The sequence below is a fragment of the Peromyscus eremicus genome, chromosome 2 (genome assembly GCF_949786415.1).
Source record: "Peromyscus eremicus chromosome 2, PerEre_H2_v1, whole genome shotgun sequence".
Classification (NCBI taxonomy): Eukaryota; Metazoa; Chordata; class Mammalia; order Rodentia; family Cricetidae; genus Peromyscus; species Peromyscus eremicus.
In genome coordinates, this window is record NC_081417.1 from 125,923,093 (window position 1) to 125,946,096 (window position 23,004).

Here is a 23,004-nt window from a genome sequence, read left to right on the forward strand (position 1 = left end):
CCAGTCTCTATCTGTCTGTGGAATACTATACTGGGATCTGGGACAGGATGTGGCCTACAGGTGCAGAAGACTCCAAGAGAAACCTATAATAAGCAGAGCTTGCTGCGTTAGGTGTGCACTTTCCAACCACATTAACTCTACCTTGGCACTCAGGCTGTAGCAGGGCAGGCCAGAAGGGCATGAACTGTACTACAGATTTGGGACTGAATTTTGATTTTTAAATTGACTGATTGCATGTCTTGGGGAAAGTAATTTAGTCCCCCCTCCCCTGTCCCCCGAATTTGTGTTTCCATGTGTAAAATGAGAACAAAAATTTCTACCTACTTCTAACTCTTAAGGTCCTTATGAGGATTAAGGAAGTTGAGTTCATTATAGGTACTCAATAATATGGCTCCTTTTTCCTTCTAGAACACTAGCTTACATGACTTCATCTTTCTCCCAGAGTAACAAATTATGCCAGGTGCTGTAGTGTGGGCTTATGATCCCAGTAGTCAAAAGGCTGATGCAGGAGAATTGCTGTATATGTCTCTGCTTTTCTCTTTCTGAATCTAGTTTAGAGCAAAGTCTCTTGTCTCCCTTCCACCTCAGGAAGCTTGTGTGGGTGGCTTCAGAGTGTCATCAAGGGAGGGACACAGCTTCATCAGGGACCTTGCCTCAGCACACATGCCCACCAGGCACAGACTGCCCACCTGCAGTTCAGATGGGAACAGGGGAAAAGGCCAAATTCGGCCTTAGACTCTGCTTGCTAAGCCAGCCCCAGGCAGCACATCTCACCCCAGGGCTGCTTATCTGTCTGAGCAGAACAAACTGATTTGCAGTACAGAAATGCTCAGCACAGAGAGGCCAGGTGGATCTGGTTATCTGTCCTCATACAGTGGGCCGAATGATCTTTTGAGCAAAAGGAGGCGACACTAGATGTGGCCTGGAGAACATTTACTTAGCAATGAGAGTGAGTCACCTGGCTGTTTGTTTTGATAGTTAGAAAACCTCAGTAATTGATGAAGGAAATATTACTGGCTGGCCTGGCTGCCCATCTCTGTGTCCACCTTTCTTCCCAAGCCAAGTTTGAGTAGAAGAATCTTTAATCATTTCTTGAGCAATTGTTCTTACATTCTGCCATCAATCTGTATGTGTGTATGCCATCTCAGGCCAAGATCTCCCCTAGATGTCACCTGACCATGCCTTGGTGATGACCTGCGGGTCTTTATGAAAACAAAGGCCTTTAGCAGAGCCTTCTCACACCCCTTGGACAGATCAGCTGATTAGCAGGCCCCTCCCGTCCATCCCTCAGAGGCTCTTTCTTTCTTCCAGAAGCTCAACAGAAACTCAGCCTGAATGGCTATGTCAAGGTCAAAACTTTTTTATTTTTAATGATGAACATTAGTATTGGTTTGCAAGTCGTTACAGGCCACAACTGGGGACAAATTTTAAAGCTATAGCTCATTGCTGGAAGCAGAGAGGGTACAGTGATTTCTTGGCTCTCACTTATCACTCTGGATGCTTCTCTTCTAGGGAGCACAAGATTGTGTTCTGGTGTGTGTGCTACCAAAGTCAAACCGGATACATTGTGGTTGCATTTAATTTCTTAAAATCCTCAGTGTTCTGAGCCAGAGAGATGAACTTTGAGATGAAATCCAAGTCTCCCACTTGGAAGATAGGGAAGCTGCAGTCTGAGCTGGAGAAGGACTCGCACAGCTCCACTCCCGCTGGCTGCAGAGCCAGGCAACTGCTCTGCTCCTGCCAGCTGGCAGGGGTTTAGAACTTAGCTCTAAATTGGAATTATCTAGGGAGCGAAACCATCCTGGTGTCTAGGCCACACCCAGACTAAATAATTCAGTCTTGGAGAGGAGGCCTAGGCACCAGTGATTGCTACAGCTGGATGAGTCCTGATTGCTACAGCTGGGTGAGCCCTGCATGCAGCCTCTCCCATGTTAGCAGGAGGTGTGCCTCAGAATGTGCAGGTAGAAGAGGGTCTGATATTTCGAGAGCATAACACACATGAGCACATAATGTCCTGAGCGTGGGTCAGGCCCCGAGCACCTATGTAATAGCATGAGTAAGTTTAGAATCCCAGATCTGCCACTCGCAAGTTGAGTGACTTCTAAAGTCACTTCACATTACTGAACGGGATTTTCCCATTGGAAGTGACAGCTGTATCATAGCACCTTCTATGTAAGAGAGTGAAGTCAGAGCTTTAGAATAAGGCCTGATACATTGCACGAATTCTGGAAGTGATGCTGTCATGGCATCTGCAGCATCATCCCTTAGAGTGGAGCAGCAGTGTTTTAAAGGACAAAAGTGGCCTCCAGCTGCCTTCCTGTCGGACTAAACAGGTGTGCTGTTATCTTTTCCAGGTTCATCTGGGAAGTGGGATTTGGGTTGATGAGGAGAAATGGCACCAGCTACAAGTAACTCAAGGAGACTCTAAGTACACGAAGAACTTGGCAGTCATGATCTGGGGAACAGATGTTCTGAAAAACAGAAGTGTCACGGGAGTCGCCACAAAAAAAAAGAAGGATGCAATCCCGAAGCCACCCCTCTCTCCTCACAAGCTAAGCATCGTCAGAGGTAGCACACCCAGCGGAAGCACAGTGCTGGACATCCTGTCCTTTACTCTGTCAGAAACGTATTGTGCAGGTTTCAATTGGGTGAATGCTTACTGAAGCCCCTGTTTGCCAGGCACTGTGTGGGACACAAGAGCATAGAGGCAGACATCATAGCTGTCACCAGAGATCTCACACTGGACATGACAAATGAATGTGGACACAAACACAACTCAAGGGTGTAGCATGTCATGCAAGAGAGACAGTGGTTGTGCTGGCAATTGTCAGGAGGGGAGGATGCCTCGCTGGCAAAGCCGGGAAGAATCTCAGGGAGAAGGTTGCTGAAGAGGGCCTTCAGTGCTCCTCAGACAGGGACGGGGTGAGTGTGGAGAGGTGCTTCAGGAGGCAGAAGCATCTTGAACAGAGGAGTGAGTGCAGATGGGCAAGGGATGTGTCTAGAGAGCAGTCGAGGTGCAGGCTGGGGAAATTTCGTATTTTAGCCATGTCTAGGACTATCAGTGAGATGAGGAGCAGTTGGTACAGCTTCCTTCTTTGTGTTGGGGATGGTGGCCAGAGAATTAGGGAGTCGTTTGTCACCCAAAGATATGGATGTACCCCATACTCCTTTTCCATCTTCCCTCTCTCCCTCCTTCCTTTCCTTCTTTCCCCCATTCTCTTTCCTTTCTCCCCTTCCTTACCTTTGCATCCTCTTCTTTCTCTCCCCCATCCATTCCCTAAGCTCTTACTCTTTTCTAGACCCTCGCCTGGGTTTTGAGAACACAAAGGACAAAACACAGAGTGCATCTACAAGGAGCTCAGTCTCATGGGGAAACTAAATATAAGAACAACGGTACTGTACGATCAGGACAAAGTATGGTATAAGGAGCAGAGTGAATCTAGTAACTGCTAATTATTCTGAGTACTTGTTATATACTATTATATTAAAACGTTATCTGTCTTAAACAGTTATTTTATATATATTATATATAAAATATATATAAAATAACTCACCATCCTATCAACAACCTGCTGTTGGCTGCTGTTACTATCCTTTTCACAGTAAAGGTAACTGGGTCACGGAGGTAGTAGGTACTTTTTCCCCGAGTTATAATAGCCAGCAGAGGTAAATCCAGAAGGCCAAGGGTGGCTTTGGAGTCTGTCCCTCACCATTGTTCTCTAAATGGCCAGGTCTGCCACATTGTGGTGAAGAAAGTGAGATTCAGTGAGGTGGATGCCTTGTTTGAGCAGGTCCTGTAGTTGAGCACATCCTGGGTCCAAATGACAAATGTAATCTATGATGCAGTCAGGCGACTTTGGGACTCTGAGTTCCACCCACAATGTGATGGAACAAAGGGCTGCATCAGCTCTGTCGGGAGGAGGCCTGTTGGAACAGCCTGTGACGGGCGGAGGAACTGTGGGTCAGGTAAAATATATTGCAGTGCGGAGACCAGCAACCTCAAGTGAAGTGGCTCAAGGGGACATGTGGCTTTACAGTTGAGAGTGAGGTCAGGGAGGTGCGAAAGAGCCAGTCTTACAAGGAAGTGAAAGCCAGTAGTAGGCAGCTTGGGTGTGCAGAGGCCATCGGTTGGAGGGGCCACCCCTGGGGAGCTGAAGCACAGCCAGCACTGCCACAGAGTAGGTAGGAAAATGTGCAGTAGAGAATGGACAGTTCCGTCGTGTGTTCGAGAGGTCAAGGAGGCAAGACACTGAGTGATTAGGCAGCTAAGCTAAGGTCACAGCCCTAAGGCGTCTGAGTCTAGATTCAAACCCACACTTTCTCACTCTGGTCTGCAGCCTTGCCGATGTAACGCAGGTGTCTCCCCTCCTGGCTAGCCCTTGATTAATTGAAGAAGGCAGCCACTTATTTTTAGATAATAAGAGGTAACCTTTAGTCAGCTGCTGTCTGGAATGGTGCAGCTTTATTCAGGAGGTCACCCTGAGAAAGGCCTTCTTGAGAAGGCAGCCCTGCTTCACGCGGTAGGTGCCAACCTCCAATTCTGTTACACTTGTCAGCATGTGACTCCGCAGGTCCCAGGTACCCTCAGATAACTGTCGTGTTTGGGCATGAAATTGGGCAAGAGTGCCTCCATTACAAGAAACTGTAGCTGACTTCCCCCATGCTCACTGCCCAGGGTAGTTCCAGCACTGAACAAGGTTGAACACACGAAGCCCCAAGCGAGACCTTGGAACTGACCCTGCCCCACACTAGATATGACTTTTCACTTTCTCTCTAATTCTTGTTTCTCTTCAGATAACATAAATCTTTAGCCTTGTACTAGTCATTTCCCCTCTTCTTTTGCTTCCTTGGCTGAAAACCTATGTACTTTATTTTCATTTTTGTTTTTTAAGACAAGGTCTCTTACTCTGTAGACCAGGCTGGCCACAAGCTCCTAGTCATCCTCCTGCCTCCACTGCTCTCTGCTACACTGCCCCTGTTAAAGGTTCTGCCCAGCATTTCTTGCTTATTTGACGATTATCTTTCTCCCTTGTCTCCATTAGAAGCTCAGCTTTATTTATGAGCATCTTGTTCGGGGCTTACATAAAGTAAGCATTTAAGAGTATTGACCTTTACCATGCAGCCTTCGGCCCTCTGTGTTCCCTCTTAATGAATAGCATAACCAGACAGGTGCATCCTTCTCCCCTCCCACATTCCTGCCTCTCTATCCTTCCTGTTTCTAAACAACTCTCAAACCCTGTCTGTCTGTCCAGACCAACTACTCTCAGAATTCAGACCTAAGCATGTGCTTTTTTTTTTCCCCAAAGCCTCTAGACCCTTCTCCTCATTATGTAACCAGGTTGACCTCTCAGAAAACAGATATGCCCTCTTACTACCACCCACCCCAGCCAGTTCAGAGTTCCCAAGATTAGAGAGTAAACTTAGCATGACATATGGACGCGTTCACAGTCTGGCCACTGGCTATAGCTCTGGCTGTAGCTTTTAGTTATTAGCAGAATGAACTGAACAAGCCTCATTCCCTCTCGCCTCAGGGGATTTGCAAGTGTTATTCCTCATGCCTGGAATAGTCACAGCCCCTCTACCTGTCCTGTTGTGCCAGTTACTGCTGATCACAGCAGATTTGCTTGGGATCTTATCCCTCCAAGAGACTCTCCATGACCTCTTAGTGTTTCTACCATGTGTTCCAGAGCACCCAGTGTCTGGCTCAGTTCTCTTTTCTTGGAAGTTTCCTAGGACCCTCAGCTATGGCAGAGTGAGCCAAGCCAGACCTGGGTTTCAGGCTTCAAATGCCAGCAGGAGTCTCTTGCCGTACTGAAATATGAGGTTGTACTTTTTCACTACAGCCAGGCAGGTTGGAGGTGCCATCCCACCACACAGCCACCATTTTTAGCCTGATTATCCGAATGATTCCAGCTTTCATTTAGCTGGTTCCTCCTGGGCAAGCTGTCTAGCAGGATTGGGACTGTTTGTATTTATGTTGTGTGTGATGTGAGCATACTTTGTCTTGTTGGGCATATAAAAGTGGCAGAAACCTTCACACTCACAGCATTGGGAGGATTTTCTTGTCTCTTTGATGTTCAAATCGTTCCCCGCCCCCCCAGGTAGCAGGCCTGTGGGAGAATGCTGACCCTGCTTTAGGAAGATGAAAGCTGGAGGACAGAGCCGGGCCTGGCTCCGATGACAAGCTCCAAAACGACAGTTAAACCTTATTAAGGTCCAATGACCTTTTGCAGAGTATCTCAGCTTTCTAAATGAGCCGCAGCATTGCGTTCTGGTTAATTTTTATAACTTTTTTAATAGGACACATTAGCGCTGTTATAAACCTTGTTAATTAAGCAATAATCTCAAATGCTCCCTCGCAGAGGGACACATTCCCAGCATCTGCAGGTGATTAATAACTAGAATCTAACAAAAGCCTTTTAATCAACCTGAGGGGCCATTCAGAGCTGTTACCCCAGGAAATGAAGATGATTGGAATTCCATACGGGCCTCCCTGAACACATTCTTCAACGCTTGCCCTTCTCTTTCCACTTCCTCTCTGGGGGCCATCACGCCTACCCTCCTGTCTTTTGCTTCTCTCTCCTGCCTTTATTGTCTTGACGACCACTGGAGAGACAAAACTCCCTGGATTATCTAGTTTGGCACATCATTGGATAGCAACACTTATCCCGGGTTCATTTCAGAGGCATCTAGGATGAGAGCCATATTTGAGCTTGAACATCTCTTGACAGACTTCTCCCTGATTTAGATTAGGTCAAAGCAAGGTTGCTCAACTGATCGCATGGTCCTGACTTAGGGAAGTGGGGGCTGATTGGATTTTATCAGATCACAAGCTGTACTTCCATAGGAAGCTCCATAGGCATGGGAGCAGAGTGCTAGGCAGACTTCAGTCTCCTCACTCAGCTGGGTAGTGCCAAGCAGAAGAGAATGAGCAGGACTTAAGATGATGAAAACTGGAGCCAGGATCTTCTGGGAACTGATGATAAGGACACTTGCTTTGTGGGGTGCTTTGTAAAGGGAAGGGATTGTAGGTAGACAGAGCAGAAGATCCGGCTGCCAATCTTCTTATCTCAGTCCTTACAGATGAGTAGAGATAGACAAACTGGGCATTAGGGGTGGTCAGGAGGCAATGGAGGCCAGCTAAGGCACCTTTGAGTAAAACTCTTCTCAGAGGAGAGGAAATGGTGGGCCAGAAAAAGCACATTTGTGGCACACATACCCACAGTATGGGTGGCAAGAGGAGGAAGGCCCTACCCATACTTGGAAAGTCAGTCATGGATTCTGACCTGAAGTGCCTCTTCACTCTAGTCCCCAGGCTACTCCCATGTGAATGGAAGGCTTAGCACAAGTTAGTCTTGCAAGCTACGGCCTGAATCACCTCTGTGTGCTGCCTCCAGAAAGGCAAACTGAGGTTATCCATCACAATTCCTTATGGTTGGATTGTCACTCTGTTTTCTATGTGAGGAAACTAAAGATAAAAGAACTTGCAGTTTTGCCCATGATTATACACCCTACCCATACCCGAGTCTGGAATATATTTGGGTGGTTACGTGTGTGTGTGTGTGTGTGTGTGTGTGTGTGTGTGTGTGTGTACATATGTACACATAGAGGCTAGAGGTCAGTCTTGTTTCTCTGGTGCCATCCACCCTATTTTTTGAGACAGGGTCTTTTCACTGGCCTGGAACTCACCAATTATTCTGGGCTACCTAGCCAATGAGCTCCAGGAATCCACTTGTCTCCACCTCCCAAGTGTTGGGATTGCAAGCATGCATCACCACGTGTGGGTATTTTTGTATGACTTCTGGGAATGGAACTCAGGTCTTCCTGCTTTCAAGGCAAGAACTTTCCCAACTGAGTTATCTCCCTACATGTTATATCCATAACTTTTATGTTTTCAGTCCTCCCTAGAAAAGCATTCATTCATTCAACATGTATGTATGTATGCTTGCTTCTTTATCACATACTGCCCTAGGCTCTGGGAAATTAACAGTAACCTGAACATAAAATAACTGTAACAATCCCATATGGGTGTACGATTCTTATTTCTTGAAAGGGGCTTACAAATGTTTACCCCACATACTTCTTGGAATCCTTCTAAAAGCTGCTTTAGAATTTGTTGTCCTAGTAAATGATGTGGGAATTCTAGGGCAATAATTTGTACCAAATCTCCAGGCATGGAGACTGTCAGAAAATCAGGCTCTAGTCAGGCCTTGTCTAGGCTGTCTCTGCTTCACCATAGCAAATAGGAGGATCTCTCAGAGAGTCGTTATCCTCAGCCTCAGTAGTAGTAGCCACGCCTTTGCACACACAAATCTTAATGATGTGACAGTGTCAAATGCTAGTGAAGTTATAGGGCAACCAGTACTTACTTGCATGCATTACCACTTGGGAATGGCATCCAGCACGTTTTGGAAAACAATTTGCCAGGCATCACCTAGTGAAGCTGAGTAGGCATACTCCTAATGTTCAGCATTCCCGTGCCTAAGCTGGTAATTAGAGAGTTTCTTGGATAAGTACCCTCAGACATGAGCAAGGTTATTTGCAATTGCAAAACCAAGTATCCATGGACAATCAAAAGCACAGTTAAAAGTAAGATAAAGTCATACAGTAGAACATGTCTCATCAATGAAGGTGGTAACTTCACTGGTGATCTGCAGCTGTACTCTGTAATATTGTGTGTTCCACTAAGTAAAATCAGCAAGTCAGACCAATAGAGAGATGGGCACATTTATTAAAAGGCTGAAAACAGGAAAAAAATGTTTAGGGACACATACCTACATAGTAACATTAGGAAATAAGAAAAGCAAAAAAATTACGAGAGTAGTTACCTTTCATGAAAATGAGGATGGCGAGGAGCTCAGCATTCAGAGGTTTTAGAGAGAGATATTAATCTGTCTAATAGACTTATCATCATCGGTAATTTTAGACAGAGTCTCACTATTATGAACTCAATATGTAGACCATGGCTGGCCTCCAACTCACAGAGATCTACCTGCCTCTGCCTTGTATGTGCTGGGATTAATGGTGTGAGCCACCACACCTGGGTTGTTTTACTATTATTTTTTAAGTATACACTTACAGTGTTTATCTATACTTTATGGTAGGGCTTTAGCTATATAACCATGTAAGATAATGTGAACCAGTATTTGGAAGTGTGTCAGGAGGCATGTCCTCTCTCTTCTCCTTAAAAGACTTGTTCTCAGATTCATCATTAATCCTTGACCTTCCTGTCTCTTCCCTCTGTCTAGAGTGTTTGTATGACAGAATAGCACAAGAAACAGTGGATGAAACTGAAATTGCACAGAGACTCTCCAAAGTCAACAAGTACATCTGTGAGAAAATCATGGATATCAACAAATCTTGTAAAAATGAAGAACGAAGGGAAGCAAAATACAATTTGCAATAAACTTTGGATTTTTTTCATAAAGGCTTCGCATTTTCCTTGTGTGGTGTGTGCATTGCGGGCAATGGTGCCATCCAAATAGACCCTACCAAGCATGGCCATGTCTGGGCAGAAGGCCTTCAGGGCACTGATGTCAGTATCTTATTCTGGACTTGGACTTCCTACTTCAAAGAAGGCAGATGGATTTGCTGAGACTCAACAGGGCCTCACGCCCTCACCAGTGTTGTTGAGGGATGGGAAAAGCACTTTTCACAGGACTCTAAAGCATCAGCGTAAGGGACCACAGTATGAACTGTTCTTTTTACCATCGGAGGACATCTATCTCTGCTCCTCTATTTTGTTCTACAATAAAACTCCATTAATTCTTGATGTAGACAGTTGTTCTCATTTTTTTTTATAATATTAAACGTGTGTTGTATGTGGCCTGCAAGGTCTTCTCAGGAGAGAGATCCCATTAAGGGCCATGGATCTTGTGATGGCTCTACAGGGGTCTCCAAAGCATCTCACCCTCTCTGACTTTGAAGGATGAGTCTTGGACCACTCAGCTCTTCCAAGATGATCTGCTATTAGCATCTGGAAGAGTAAGCTTCCCTGATTATTCGAGCCTATTTTTGTAAAGAAATGGATACAGGGGCCTAATAATGTTCGCTGTGGTACAGGGTTGCCAGAAAATGGGCTGTCAGTGGCTATTGGTTTGTTCTTTCTCCCTTTTATTTCAAATGATCGTTGAGGTTTCATAATCGTTTATCTGTTTCTTTATTTGGTTGCTGTTTTTGGCAAACCATCCTCCACCTTCCTGTGGACTTGCACTTTTCTTTATACAATGCCAATAAGTAAGTGTGGCATTTTGGAAAGGGCAAGGGCTTTGGACAAGCGCCTCTAGGTTCTAAGCCTGGCTCTCCTGCTTGCTTTGGCATTAATATAACCTCCTTGTGCCTACATTTTCTTTTCCCCAAAAAGAGAAAGCCTGCCTCACAGGGTTGCTATGGGGATTAGAGGTAAAACATATAAAGTGCTCAATAAATATCAGCAATTGTTGTTACCTTCGTTTTTGATTTTGGACTTTTAGACATTGGTGGAAAACTTTGATCTGTTGTTCCTAATTCTTTCACCTTTAATTTGATTATCTATAAACAAAAGCTCAAGGTTACTGTGTTAAATAGATGGGGTAGGTGCCACTCTGAGACGCTATATTTCAGTTAATCCAGTAATCATTTGTAATATAATAGTAAATTTAATAATCCTTTGTGGACCAGGTTATGCTCACCATAGGATATATAGACAAGAATTTCTTCTGCAGTATTTTCCCCAGCTCTCTGTAAAGTAGCATCTTGTTTCAGAGTCTTTATCAGTAGAATGAGGAAGTCAGGCAATGTGGAAGAATAATAGTAACTGGTTGTATGGCAGGATTTGCCTAAGTGTTTAGCATAGGTTAACTCATTACATGAGGTAGGGAAAGTTTGTGGTTCATATTCAGCAAGTTCTTGTTAAGATATGTTCCCTTTTCAGCTGGGCATGGTGGCCCACACCTGTCCTTCTAGTACTTGGAAGGTAAGGTAGGATGATCAGGAGTTCAAGGCCAGCTTTGGCTACATAGTGAGTGTCTTAGTTAGGTTTCTATTGCTGGGATCAAACACCATGACCAAAAGTGGCTTGAAGAGGAAGAGCTTATTTCAGCTTATATGTCCTATGTCCTGATCACAGCCCATCATGAAAGTCAGGGCAGGAACTCACCTAGAGGCAAGAACTGAAGCAGAGACCACAGGAAGAGTGCTGCTTACTGGCTTGCTCCCCATGGCTTGCTCTCCTTGTTTTCTTATACAGTTCAGGACCACCTACCCAGGGATGGCTCAACCCAGAGTGGGCTAGGCCCTCCTACATTAATCATTAATCAAGACAATGCCCCACAGGCTTGCCTACAGACCAATCTGATGGGAGCATTTTTCTCCGTTGAGAATTCCTCTTCCCAGATGACTCCAGCTTGTGTCAAGTTGACAAAACACTAGCCAGCACAGTGGGCTGTGAGGCCAGCTAAGGCTACAGGAGACCCTGTCTCAAAAAACAAAGCAAAGTAAAAGATATGTTCACTTTTATTGCATCAGGCAGCTGGAGCCAAAGTGATATGAAATGCCTGAGAAACTAAAGCATGTTTCACAGTTGACCTCATTCCTTTTCTCCCCAAGCATGAAGAAAATATAGACAGCCAAAGGTTCTGTGTATGCCACAAAGACTAATCCAATACACAACTGCTTCCCAGGTGTGTGTCAGTTTAGTGGGGTAGATTGCTATAGCTACAGTAAAAATGCCTGGTGTATATGAGAGCACCTTGTGTGACTTATGATGCACACGCTGGGGACAACAGGCCTGTGAAAGACTGGGACCTGGGTTCGAGTCCTTGTTTTGCTACTGTGTGCCTGCTGTAATGATTATTGACTGCTCATAATTATCCCTAATTCAGAATTTTGTGCAGATGAATCTAGATACTACCTGGGAAAGGGCTCTGTAAGTCACTCTTCCCCATCTACTGTTCCCCATAGACTGTTTGAAACAATTGGTCTCCAGTTGATAGGGCTGTTAGTGTTGGGAAAGGTTCTGGAAACTTCAAGAGATGAGGCCTAAATGGCAAAGCTTGGTCATTGGAGGTGACCTTAGAAGCCTTAGAAGCTTATAGCCCCCAGTTCCGATTGAGCACTCAACTTCCTGATCCACCCTGTGGATAGCCTCCACCACGTGCTCCTGCCATAACCTAAGCCCCTCCCTCATGCCTTTCCCCACCACAATGAATAGAAACCATCTGCAATCATGAACCAAGACGAGTCTTTCATCTCTTGTCATAATTTTTGTCAACTTGACAAAATTTGACACAAACCTAAACATACTTGGGAAGAAAGGCCCTCAACCGAGGAATTGCTTCTCACAGATCATCCTGTTGGCATGTCTATGCGTCCATTTTCTTGATGTCTGATTGCTGTGGGAGATGCCAGCCTACTGTGGGCAGTGCTATCCTTAGGTGGGTGGCCCTGGGCTATGTAAGAAGTGTAGCTGAACATGAGTCTGGGAGTGAGTCAATAATCAACATTCCCACATGATCTCTGCTTCAGTTTCTTCATCCAGACTTCTGCCTTGAGTTCCTGCCCTAGCATCCCTGGAGGATGGACCACCCATAAGTCAAACAAGCCTTTTCCTACACAAATTGCTTTTGGTAAGAACATTTTAGCACGTCAACAGAACCCTAACTATGATATGCCCTGAGTTAATTCTGACAAGTATTATGGCCATAGTGATGTGAAAGAACTACTGAAATCACAGAGAGGGTGGGGGGTGTCAATCATCGTTAGCATATAAGGCAGAGAGAAATTGGAAGTAGATGCAATAAGGAAATATGCTTTTAAGAGCAAGGCTGAAGGGATAAGGAGGTTTCACCCACTAATAAGACTGACTGATAGGGTTTTGAGTTCCTGGAATGTCCCTAATAGCTTAAACACTTGAAATGAATGAAATGGGCTCAAAAATGTTTGAGTAATGTCTAGCCTAAGGAGTTAGAACCAGCAGCAGCGGAACTGGGTCCAAATCCAGATGCAGCTCCTAGGGAAAGATGAGACGGGGAGAGGGGAGAATGAACCAGAAGCTCAAGGGCCAGGTAGCCTGAGGTAGGCCTCCCTCATAACAGCAGAAACAAGAGAGACCCTTGTGGTGATATAATGTGAACCGTAATAAACTTGCTTGAGGATCAGAGGACAGAGCCAGCCACTAGATTAGACATGGAAGTAATATGGCAGGGCAGAGAAAGGTATATACAGCGGCGTGAGGAAACAGGAACTCACTCTCTTTAGGCTGAGGATTTCATAGAGGTAAGGACTAGTGGCTGGCTGCTCTGCTTCTTTAATCTTTCAGCATTTACCGCAATACTAAGCTCTGTTTTTTTTTTTTTTTTATTAAAAGACCCTTTAGAAATTTGAATTACAGACCTTGCCTCAAAAACAAAGCAAGATCAAAGGAGAGGACAGTTCCCAAAAGTTCTCCCTCCCTTCCTCTCTCAACAAATAAATAAATAAATAGATAAATCAACAAGCTAATCGATACATTAGCTTCCCTGAAAGATAAGTGGACTATTACAGTGGCTCTGAATCTAGTCCTAGAATCTCATAGTATGTGTAGGGATAGTACAGCCTCAGTTAGCCATGGTAATCATCCTCATTAATTCAAGTCATTAGGAGATATTGGACATAATTACACCATAATAATTTACTTCATTCAAATAGGGATAATGTAAGAATGTGTATTTTAACACAAATACCACTTTTGAAAAGTACTTGTTTACTAGAACTCATTACATACACTCACCAATGAAAGAATAAGTGTTTTTTCTAAGTAAACAGGAACCTCTGCTAGTCCCTTTAAATCACCTGAAGATATTTGCAATTGAGTCTTGGTTTCTTCTCCAATAACTGGGGATCTTCCCTAGAACCTTGTTTAGAGTTGCTGTTCACACTCCCAGAATTCTGCTTGTCCTGTGGTGCCAGTGGTCTCCCCTTAGCTTTACACTTGGATTCCTTGGATTCTCAAGATGGGCCAGTGTGTTTTGTTGAGCAGGATGGCAGTTCTGAACTGACAGAACCTGAGTCAATCCCAGAAGCCTTGGCTACAGATTCCTCCATCAAGTGGAAGAGGAAGGTGGGACTCATTTTAATTCTGGCCCATGGACTGTGTGAGGAAGACTTGTTTCCCTCCTGACCCAGTTTGTTTCTTGTATGTGTTTCTACATTGTGATTATTTTTTAATTATAAAGAAATAAAAACAAGGTTATAGAATTGGGTGGGGGGAGTAGGGAAATCATTTTAAACAGCACTGCTAGAAATACTATGATGTGATTTTTGTCTAAGGATGTAACTGTATTTTACACATAGGACCAAGTTTACACTCATCCCTGCACATTTAATATGGTTGTTTCTACGTTGCTCCCTGGCATTCATAACCATCAACTCTAACATCCCCAAAGTGGACAGACATAAACGTACAGTTAGGTAAGCCATCTGGTCAGTTGTTCAAGTCCTTACCGTGGGGCTAACTCACCGATAATCCAGCCCACGAAGGGCTTCACTGCAGGGAACTTGAGTTAGGTAGTTGATGCATCCCAATTCACCTCTCAGCTCTGCAGATTACTACCCTGCTCGAAGCTAGGTGCTTCCTCTTAGCATTGGCTTCTTCAGCTGTAACGTGGAGTAAGTAGTGTCTAGTTCCTGGGTTCTTAGGAAACCTGTGGAGGTGCAGCCAGAGTGGATAAGTGGCCATCAGTACTAATGAGATTCATCTCCTTTCCTGCCCTCTCCCTGCCCTGTTCATTCCTTTACCTGAGAATGTGTCTCTCTTGTTTCCATCCTGCTGCCCTCTTGTGCTGGGATCTTAGCTCTCATATCTGCTCTTGGCTTCCTGGAAATCTTGTGCAAATTCTGCATTTATTGGGACCTGTGGTGCAAGCTGTGTGTGCAGGCTCCATGCTTCTGGCTCCCCTCACCCACCTCAGTCCCCACCCCCTGCCTCCTGGCCCATTTATAGCACCTTGGAATTTTAGGTCGTTTATAAATAAAACTTGATGGAAATGTTTGTATTAATGTTCCCTTTACACTTTCTTTTGTTTTCTTAGTGTGGTTTCTTCTCAGCCAAAAGGAATGTCAGTTACATTATTCTTTATGCTTGTAATGGGTGTAACCACTTTTGAAATTATTCTCCCAACTTAGTTGGCAAAAAAAAGTGTTTTATTATGTTTTCTTGTTTATTATCAAGATTGAAATCATTCCAGAATTTTATTCTTCTTTATAGAAAAGAAAAACTTCTTCAAAACCCATGACCATTTCTAGTAGGTTCTATTTTCTTGTCTTCTCATTTTCTTGTGGATCAGTTTATTTACTGGGCATAAAGCATGTGCTTTGGCATCCACAAACAGACACAGAAACAGACTTCTCTCAGCTTTTATTTGGGAGGGATGGACCAGTGTCTGCCAGGAAGCTTTACAAGGTCATGGACCCTATAGGTCAAAGATGATCTTGTAGGTGTCCCCTAGATATCTTCTCCATCATAACAATGCTTAACCTGCCCCCACGCCCCTGGCTTAACAGCCATGATGGCTCTTTTCAGGGGTCAATGTGACATCATTGTTCACCAGCCAATCCAAAGCTCAGATTCATAGCTACCGTGTCTCACTGGGTTTAGATGGTCCTGTGTTCATTCTATGCTGACTCTTGGCCTTGAACATGCTCTTAGCCTATCTTAGCTTCCTATTGCAGTTTGGTTTCTGTTACTGTGATGAAACACTGACCAAAACCAACTTGGAGAGAAAAGAATTTCAGTTCACAGCTTACAGTTCATAATGGTAAGAAAGCCAGGGCAGGGACTCAAGGCAGGACCCTGAAATCAGGAGCTGAAGCAGAGACCATGGAGGAATGCTGCTTACTGGCTCGATCTCCATGGCTTGCTCACCTTGATTTTTGTATTTTTTGTATATAATCCAGAACCACCTGCCCAGCTATGGCACAGCCCACAATGGGCTGGGCCCTCCGGTATCAATCATTAATCGAGAAAACGCCCTGTAGATTTTCCTATAGGCCAATCTGATGGAAGCATTTTTTCAGCTGAGGTTCCCTCATCCCAGATAATCCTAACTTGTGTCAAGTTGACAAAGAAAACTAACCAGAACACTTTGATTTTCTCTTTGGGGAATGGGCCTATCCGCCTCACAGGAATGTGTCAGCTATTGTGATGATGGCCCTTACTGCCGCATTATCCTGTTTGTTAGAACTCTGAGCACTGCAGCTACCCTTTCAGATCATAGTTCCAAAGTCAGGACTCAGGGATGGGTGCTGGACTCTAGAGAGCTCCTGACCCATGGGGTGTCCCCTCTTACTCTGGGACATTAAATCAACATCCTTAGTGATAAAATTGTCTCATGCTGAACTAGGCAGTTCTGTAAAGTAAGATTAAGAATGTGTTTGGAACCAACATCACCCAATCCTTCTCCCTATTTGGGGACCCTGGCCTTGTCCCTGTAGTTGCCCATGTTGTATAAGGAAGCTTGTGAGTTTTGAAGCTAGAGCAACTCCCAGAGGGTACAATCTTGACTTTAATATGTATTTACTCTTAGAGGAAACTGGATAAGCTACCTTCAAGTCTCCTAGTCCTATTTCTGTGTCCCTTACGCTGTCAGTATGGTAATTGCTCTGGTCTGCTATTGTACCAGCCCTCCAGTACCAGCCTTGGTAAATGCAGAGTCTTTTGTTCCCTTATTCTGGCCTCTTTCGCAGTAACAGCACTTCAGTCCTACTCCTACCCCCAGTCATGTGGATTTTTGAAATATATTTCTTAAATGAAATGCAGGACTTTGCATACATCCCCATCACATTTCATCTTATTGATTGCAGCCCAGCATTCCATCTTGTTGAGGTCTTCTCCAGTGTTGTTTAAGTTACAAAAGAAAATCCCAAAGAGAGCCAAAACCTAAAAAGAAAACCAAGCCATAATCCTAGGAGCCAAGCCCAAGGGCGCGGTCACAGTCGTTCCTGGTGATGCCTCTGCCTCCATGCTCCTCTGACATGTGCAAGCATCCCCCTCCCAGGTATGCCCATACTGTGGCCTGATTTGCATAGCTACCATCTTAATACCCCTTCCTGGCACAGGGCCAAGGTTGCTTTCTTAACTCTTCCCTGATGGTTTGTGGTCTCTAGTTTCTTGCTAGTGGGAAATGTTGTCTGGGTAATCTTTTATGACTATTTTCCTTCTGCTGATTTTTTTTCTTTGTAGAATAAATTCCAAGGAGTAAACTAATTGGGTTAAAAGAGAAAACCATCTTCGCATGTGTCATTGTTTTTCTTCCCAGAGGACTCAGTCATATTTTAAGCAGAGCAGACATACATGTACCACTTCCCAACAGTATTGCCCGTATTTGGAATATTCAGAGTTTGGCAAATTAGCTTTCTCTCTCTCTCTCTCTCTCTCTCTATATATATATATATATATATATATATATATATATATGTGTGTGTGTGTGTGTGTGTGTGTGTGTGTGTGTGTGTGTGTGTATGTATATTAGATATATATTATCTCAACTTCTTCCTTTTGTGAGTTGGTGATGTATACATTTGAGGACCTGAAGAATGTTTTCAGAATTTTACTTTATGATATAGCTTTCCTCCAAACTTCAAGATGTATGAATGTGACCTTTTGTATCCTTACCAAGTTATTCATTATAATTTAAAGTTACTGTTATCCTTCACTAGAGACTCCTGGAACTCTACTCACTAACAAGCTTTCTTTGAACTGAATTATTTTTAAAAGTTCTAAAATTATTTTTTAAAGATTTGTTTTATTATTTTCAAGTAACTCTGTGTGTGTGTGTGTATGTGTGTGTGTGTGTGTATGTGTGTGTGTGTGTGACTCTGTCTGTGTGGGGGATATGTGCACATGAGTGCTGGTGCCTTTGGAGAGCAGAGGTTTTGAATGCCCCTGAGCCTCTTTTAGACAAAAGGAAGGCTAGTATATAATCCTCATACCTGTCCACCACCTGCAGCATTTTTGGGAGCACAAAATGAAGAAGCACACTAGGAAGCTGCTGGAAGAGGTGGGCAGTGACTGGCCCCCAACTCCATGCCAGATGGCCCTCCTTTCTCTGCTCTCCTCTCATCAGACCCCATGCTATCTGGGGAGTTCACTCTAGCTCTGGGGCTCAGCACAAGTGATGCCAGGTTCCCGACTTGGGTTTCCTCCTGTGTGGACAACCCCAATCATAACTTACCTAATGGTCTGCTCACAGGATTCAGTGACTGCCTAGTGAAAAGCCTAGCCAAAGTAAGATCTCATACAGGCACTGTTGGGGTGTGGTGTCTCAGGTACTCAGCAGTGTGCACGTGGCCTCACCCCACATGTGTAGCCTCAACAAAGAGCCATTACTATCTATGATGTCTTCCTCTGCCTCTTCCAGCAATATCTTAATCCAGAAGTTTCTGACAAGATGCTTGGCTCTCCATGTCAACAGAAACTATTTCTTTCATCTGTGTCCTTTGTGTCCTCTTCTTGGCAACCATGAGGTCTTGGAGGGTTTGGGGGACTTCTCAGTCTTCACTAAACATCCCTTTGCCCACACTGTTCCAGCTTCAATCCGTCTTTCTCACTGGACTGTAAGCTGTGTAAGATGGGTTACCCTGTATTTGTGCCCAGGTTCCCTGGTCTTATCACAGACCCTGTAGGGTGAAGGTGAGTCCTCCCTAGAAACAAGCCTATAAGTAACCAGGTTACTGACCCGATCCTGTCTGCTGAGGGCACATTAGACCTTGAGAGTCAGGAAGACCCTTCTTGGATGGAGAGTACCATGATGCTATCTGGTCTTGTTCTCACAGGTTGACGTCTGATAGGTCCCATTAGGACAAGAAAGAAGGAAAAGGTAGACTGGTGAGTTTTGGGGCTCTGATCCTCCTTGCTCGTGTGTAACTCTGGGCTCTACCTCTTAGCAACTCTGAGACCTTGGGCAGGTTACTTCTTTGATTTGGGATTCAGTGTTCTTTTGTATAAATGGACTTTCTTGGGCCACTTCTTGGATGCACAGAACAGCTGGGTTGTGGGGTAAGAACTGGACATGCTATTTCCTCCTGTGCTCTTCAGTGGCTTCTTTGCTAGGTCAGTTAGCCCTCTGGACTGTAGATGTACCAGCTGCAAGAAGCAGGTTTCTTAGCTTTAGGACCAAGAATGAAATGTCCGCAGTTTAGGAATGTTGCCCGAAGTATTGTGCACACAGGGCAAGCAGGTGGGGGTTTGACTGCACTCCTTCCTTTGGAGCGACAGAAGCAGGGAACACCACGCCCTTAGCTGGGAGCTGCACAAACTACCTGTGTGGGACTTGGAATAGGTGACCTCCTTTCTACAAACCTCAGTTATAACACACATGACAGTTCCAGCCCTTAAAGGCAGATGTGACCCTGACATCATCCCTGGAGCCACAAAGCACTCCCAGTGGAGCCCTAAGGATCCTCCAGCTCCCACTAGGAAGCAGATTCAAGCCTCTAATGCCTACTTGCCTTCCTGAACTAGTGGGAAGCCCCTGGCCTGGACTCAAGAAAATGAGAGCCGCCACTAAGAGGCCCTCAGCTGGGGGAGGAGGAAACTGGAGTTCTTTTTTTCCAAGGAGCCTTTTACGTTATTTTCATTTTGCTGACTCGCACTTTTCTGAGTTAAGGTGCTTTGGGAGATGGTTCTAGGCCATTTAAGCAGAAAGCCTCATTGGCTGCAATCGCTGGACAAGAAAGGAAGAGATTTAACACTGTGTGGGCCAGCCTGTGGCTCCCTCACTATTCCCAGGAGGCAGGTAGGGGCTTTGCCAAGTGTTTCTACCCTCCAGGGAGCTTAGCTCATGTCGTGGCTAGTCTTATGTCAACTTGACACACAAACTAGAGTTATCTGAAAGGAGGGAGCTTCAGTTGAGAAAATGCTTCAAATGATCTGGCTATAGGACATTTTCTTAATTAGTGATCAATGGGGAGGGCTCAGCTCATTGTGGGTGGTACCTTCTCTGGGCTGGTGGTCCTGGGTTCTATAAGAAAGTAGGCAGAGCAAGCCCTAGAGAGCAAGCCAGTAAGCAGAACTCCTGTATGGCCTCTGCATCAGCGCCCGCCTCTAGATTCCTGCCCCATTTGAGTTCCTGTCCTGGCTTTCTTCAGTGATGCACAGTGCTGTGAAAGCATAAGCCAAATAAACCCTTTCCTCCTCAAGTTGTTTTGGTCATGGTGTTTTATCATAGCAATACTAACCCTAACTAAGATACCCCAGGACCAAGTAAACCTAAGCTGTCCAGAGTTAGTCAATAAAAACCACAGGGCGACAAGAGTTGAAGGTGGGCTGGGCTACCTAGGTTTGAAATTATGCTTCTGAGGTGCCTGTCTGCCTGCCTGCCTGCTTCCTTCCTTCCTTCCTTCCTTCCTTCCTTCCTTCCCTCCTTCCTTCCTTCCTTCCTTCCTTCTCTTCTTTCTCTGTCATTGTTTTTAGTCAGAAGGGCAGCCAACAGAAGCATGCCAGTGCCTTCTCTGTGTCCTTTCCCCTGCACAGGGTCAGAGACTCATTCATTTAGCTCCTCGTGTTTCTTAGGTCCACAGCTGAGACCGCATGTGTTTGAGCAGAAAGATTAGGCTTAGGTTTGGGCATTATTGACGGCTTATACTGATGGAAGAACAGTACCCTAGGGAAGGGAGGACTCTTTCCTGACTGTGTCAGGATCAGACAGCTAGTAAATTAGAGGGTGAAGATTCAAACCCAAGTCCTTTGGAGGCCAGGCTCACTGTTAACCTCATCCTAGCTTTGACATCTAGTAACCAGCTCTATCTGAGGCAGCTGGGCATCAGACCCTGCTCTGCATAACCAAGTCAGAGAAGTGTTCCCCTTCCTGCCTGGACTACAGCCATGCTCACACTCACCTTGACTCTTTCCCTTGTAGAGCAAAGCATGATGGCAAAGAGTGGAAGCCAGTGTACATACACACACAACACACGTGCATGCACAGTGTCTCTGTCTCTTTCTCTCCTATCTCTCTTACACATACACACACACTCTATATCTGTCTCTCTCACACACGTACAGATACACACACACACACAAACACACACACACACTGAACTTCTTTATCATGTGATATGCAACCACACAGAAATGAACCAGAGCTATATGTATATCACAAATAAATTATAAACGTAGTCTCAAAATTGTATTTGTCTAATAAAAATGGTAAATATCAGAGTGAACTTTCGAGCTTGAGACTGTATGTAAAATGTTAAAACTTTTGAGACATCCTAGAAATTTTTTTCATGACAGATTCTCACTATGTTGCCCTGGCTGTCCTGGAACTTGCTGTGTAGACCAGGCTGGCCTCGAACTCACAGAGATCTGCCTGCCTCTGCCTCCCAAGTACTTGACTTAAAGGCATATGCTGCTATGCATGAATAATCTCAAAATCATACTGAATAGTAAAAGTAGTAAATAGGAGAGTGAACCTTAAAGCTTGAGGCTATATGTAAAATATTAAAACTCCCAAGACATCCTAAACATTTTTAATGAACATTGTCCAGGTGTGAGCAGAGTATGAAAACTCCAGCAGGAAAGACACATGCCAGTTTGGGGACAGTTCTTTTGGGATGGCAGAGTGAACATAGCAAAGAGGCTCTGTAGTGTTTCAGTAATTGAAAGCAAGTATGCAGAAAGCAGAACACGCACAGGGTTTGCACTACTGTGCCACATTACACACACCCCTCTGTGGACCGGAAGTGTAAACCTGGCCTGGATTTCAGCTATGAGAGGTGATCTCTCCTCACTCGGGGGCTCTAGGGAGGATTAAGTCACAGAGCAGTAAAGGCATTTGACAACTGTAAAATATCAAAGGACTGTAGACAGTTACCATCCATCCCCTTCTGTGCTTTTCCCTTTCTGACTCAGACTGTGGCACCTACAAGGGCAGAGACAGCTCCTAATTCATCTCCTGACCCTAGGCTGGGCTCAGGAGCTGTGACTGGCTCTGAGTCGAACCCTGGGGTGCAAGAGTCATGGTCTGCACCTCCACTCTCACCTTCCAGCACTCAAAGGGCTGGATGGCTTGAGCAGGAACCTTTTATCACACTTGAGGACACATAAATCCATTGTCAAGTTATTATCAGATGCTTAGGGAAGGATGGTTGGAAGCCCAGCCCTCACCCTAGGCACAAAGAATGCTACAGGGACCAGAGATCCCGTCCCAATCTTTCCCCTCTGGCTCCTGTGCTAGCTAGCACCCCCCCCAACCCCCAGCTGGGCTTTCTCATCTGGCTGACTGGGGTCAAGGGTAAGTGCAATGTAAGTGATCTAACTTGGTCAAGGACGTCTTGGGACTGAGTCCTTCCATGCCCTTATCTGATTCCCTCAGAGCCCTATAGAGGGTTGCCTTTGCTCTCAGTCTGAAGATGGAGATTCAGGGGCCAGTGAGGTTCCAATGAGCAGAGCCAGGAGCAAATCTGATTGTGCTGATTCTGATGGGCTTGAGCTGTCTCAATGGACTTCAAAGGCAAAGCTACACCAGGAAACCATGTTAGCAACAAGATGCATGTATTCCCCACCTCGTGATCCAGCACAGTGGCAGAGGCAGCTAGAGAAGCTGCCAGTAAGAGCTTCCTTTGTATTTTGAATGTGTAGTCTTTAATTAGACTTTGCCTTAATTGCAAGATTTCCATATACCCCATGACTGCTGTGTGCCTCATCTGGGGATAAATACGTCTATCAAGTGAGAGGCAAATTGTGGCTGTTGCCTTGGCCTTGTCATTCCGTTGGCTTGCTCCCCCACAGTTCCTCTGGGGACATAGCATAGCTTTCCCCTGCTAAAGTGCTTTGGGGCCCACATTTTAATCAAAAGTGTACCTGCCTCCAGGAAAAAAAAAAAGAAGAGTATGGACTCAGCTCAAAAGTGATTAAATTTAATAACCAAAAGACCAGAAAAAGGCTGCTTTGCAGCACATAATTTCACCAGATATTCCTCCTGTCACGTGGCCATAATCTATATGCTGTATGGGGACACTTTATTAAAAATGCCATTTATTTTAACAGCA

General features: G+C 44.9%; 1 protein-coding gene across 10 annotated transcripts in view; it reads left to right on the top strand.

Moving 5' to 3' along the window:
* Positions 1-23,004, top strand: part of LOC131903881 (BEN domain-containing protein 5) — a 1,181,880-nt gene that overhangs the window by 966,279 nt on the left and 192,597 nt on the right. For 6 of the 10 annotated variants that reach the window (XM_059254709.1, XM_059254708.1, XM_059254710.1 and 3 more), the window contains one exon: positions 2,355-2,568. The exons of 2 other annotated variants lie outside the window; for them this stretch is intronic. In XM_059254709.1, the coding sequence (XP_059110692.1) occupies positions 2,355-2,568 (214 nt within the window). Of the gene's footprint in view, positions 1-2,354; positions 2,569-9,248; positions 9,777-23,004 lie in introns of those variants that run through there. 2 more of the 10 variants (XM_059254714.1, XM_059254717.1) reach the window with 1 other exon arrangement.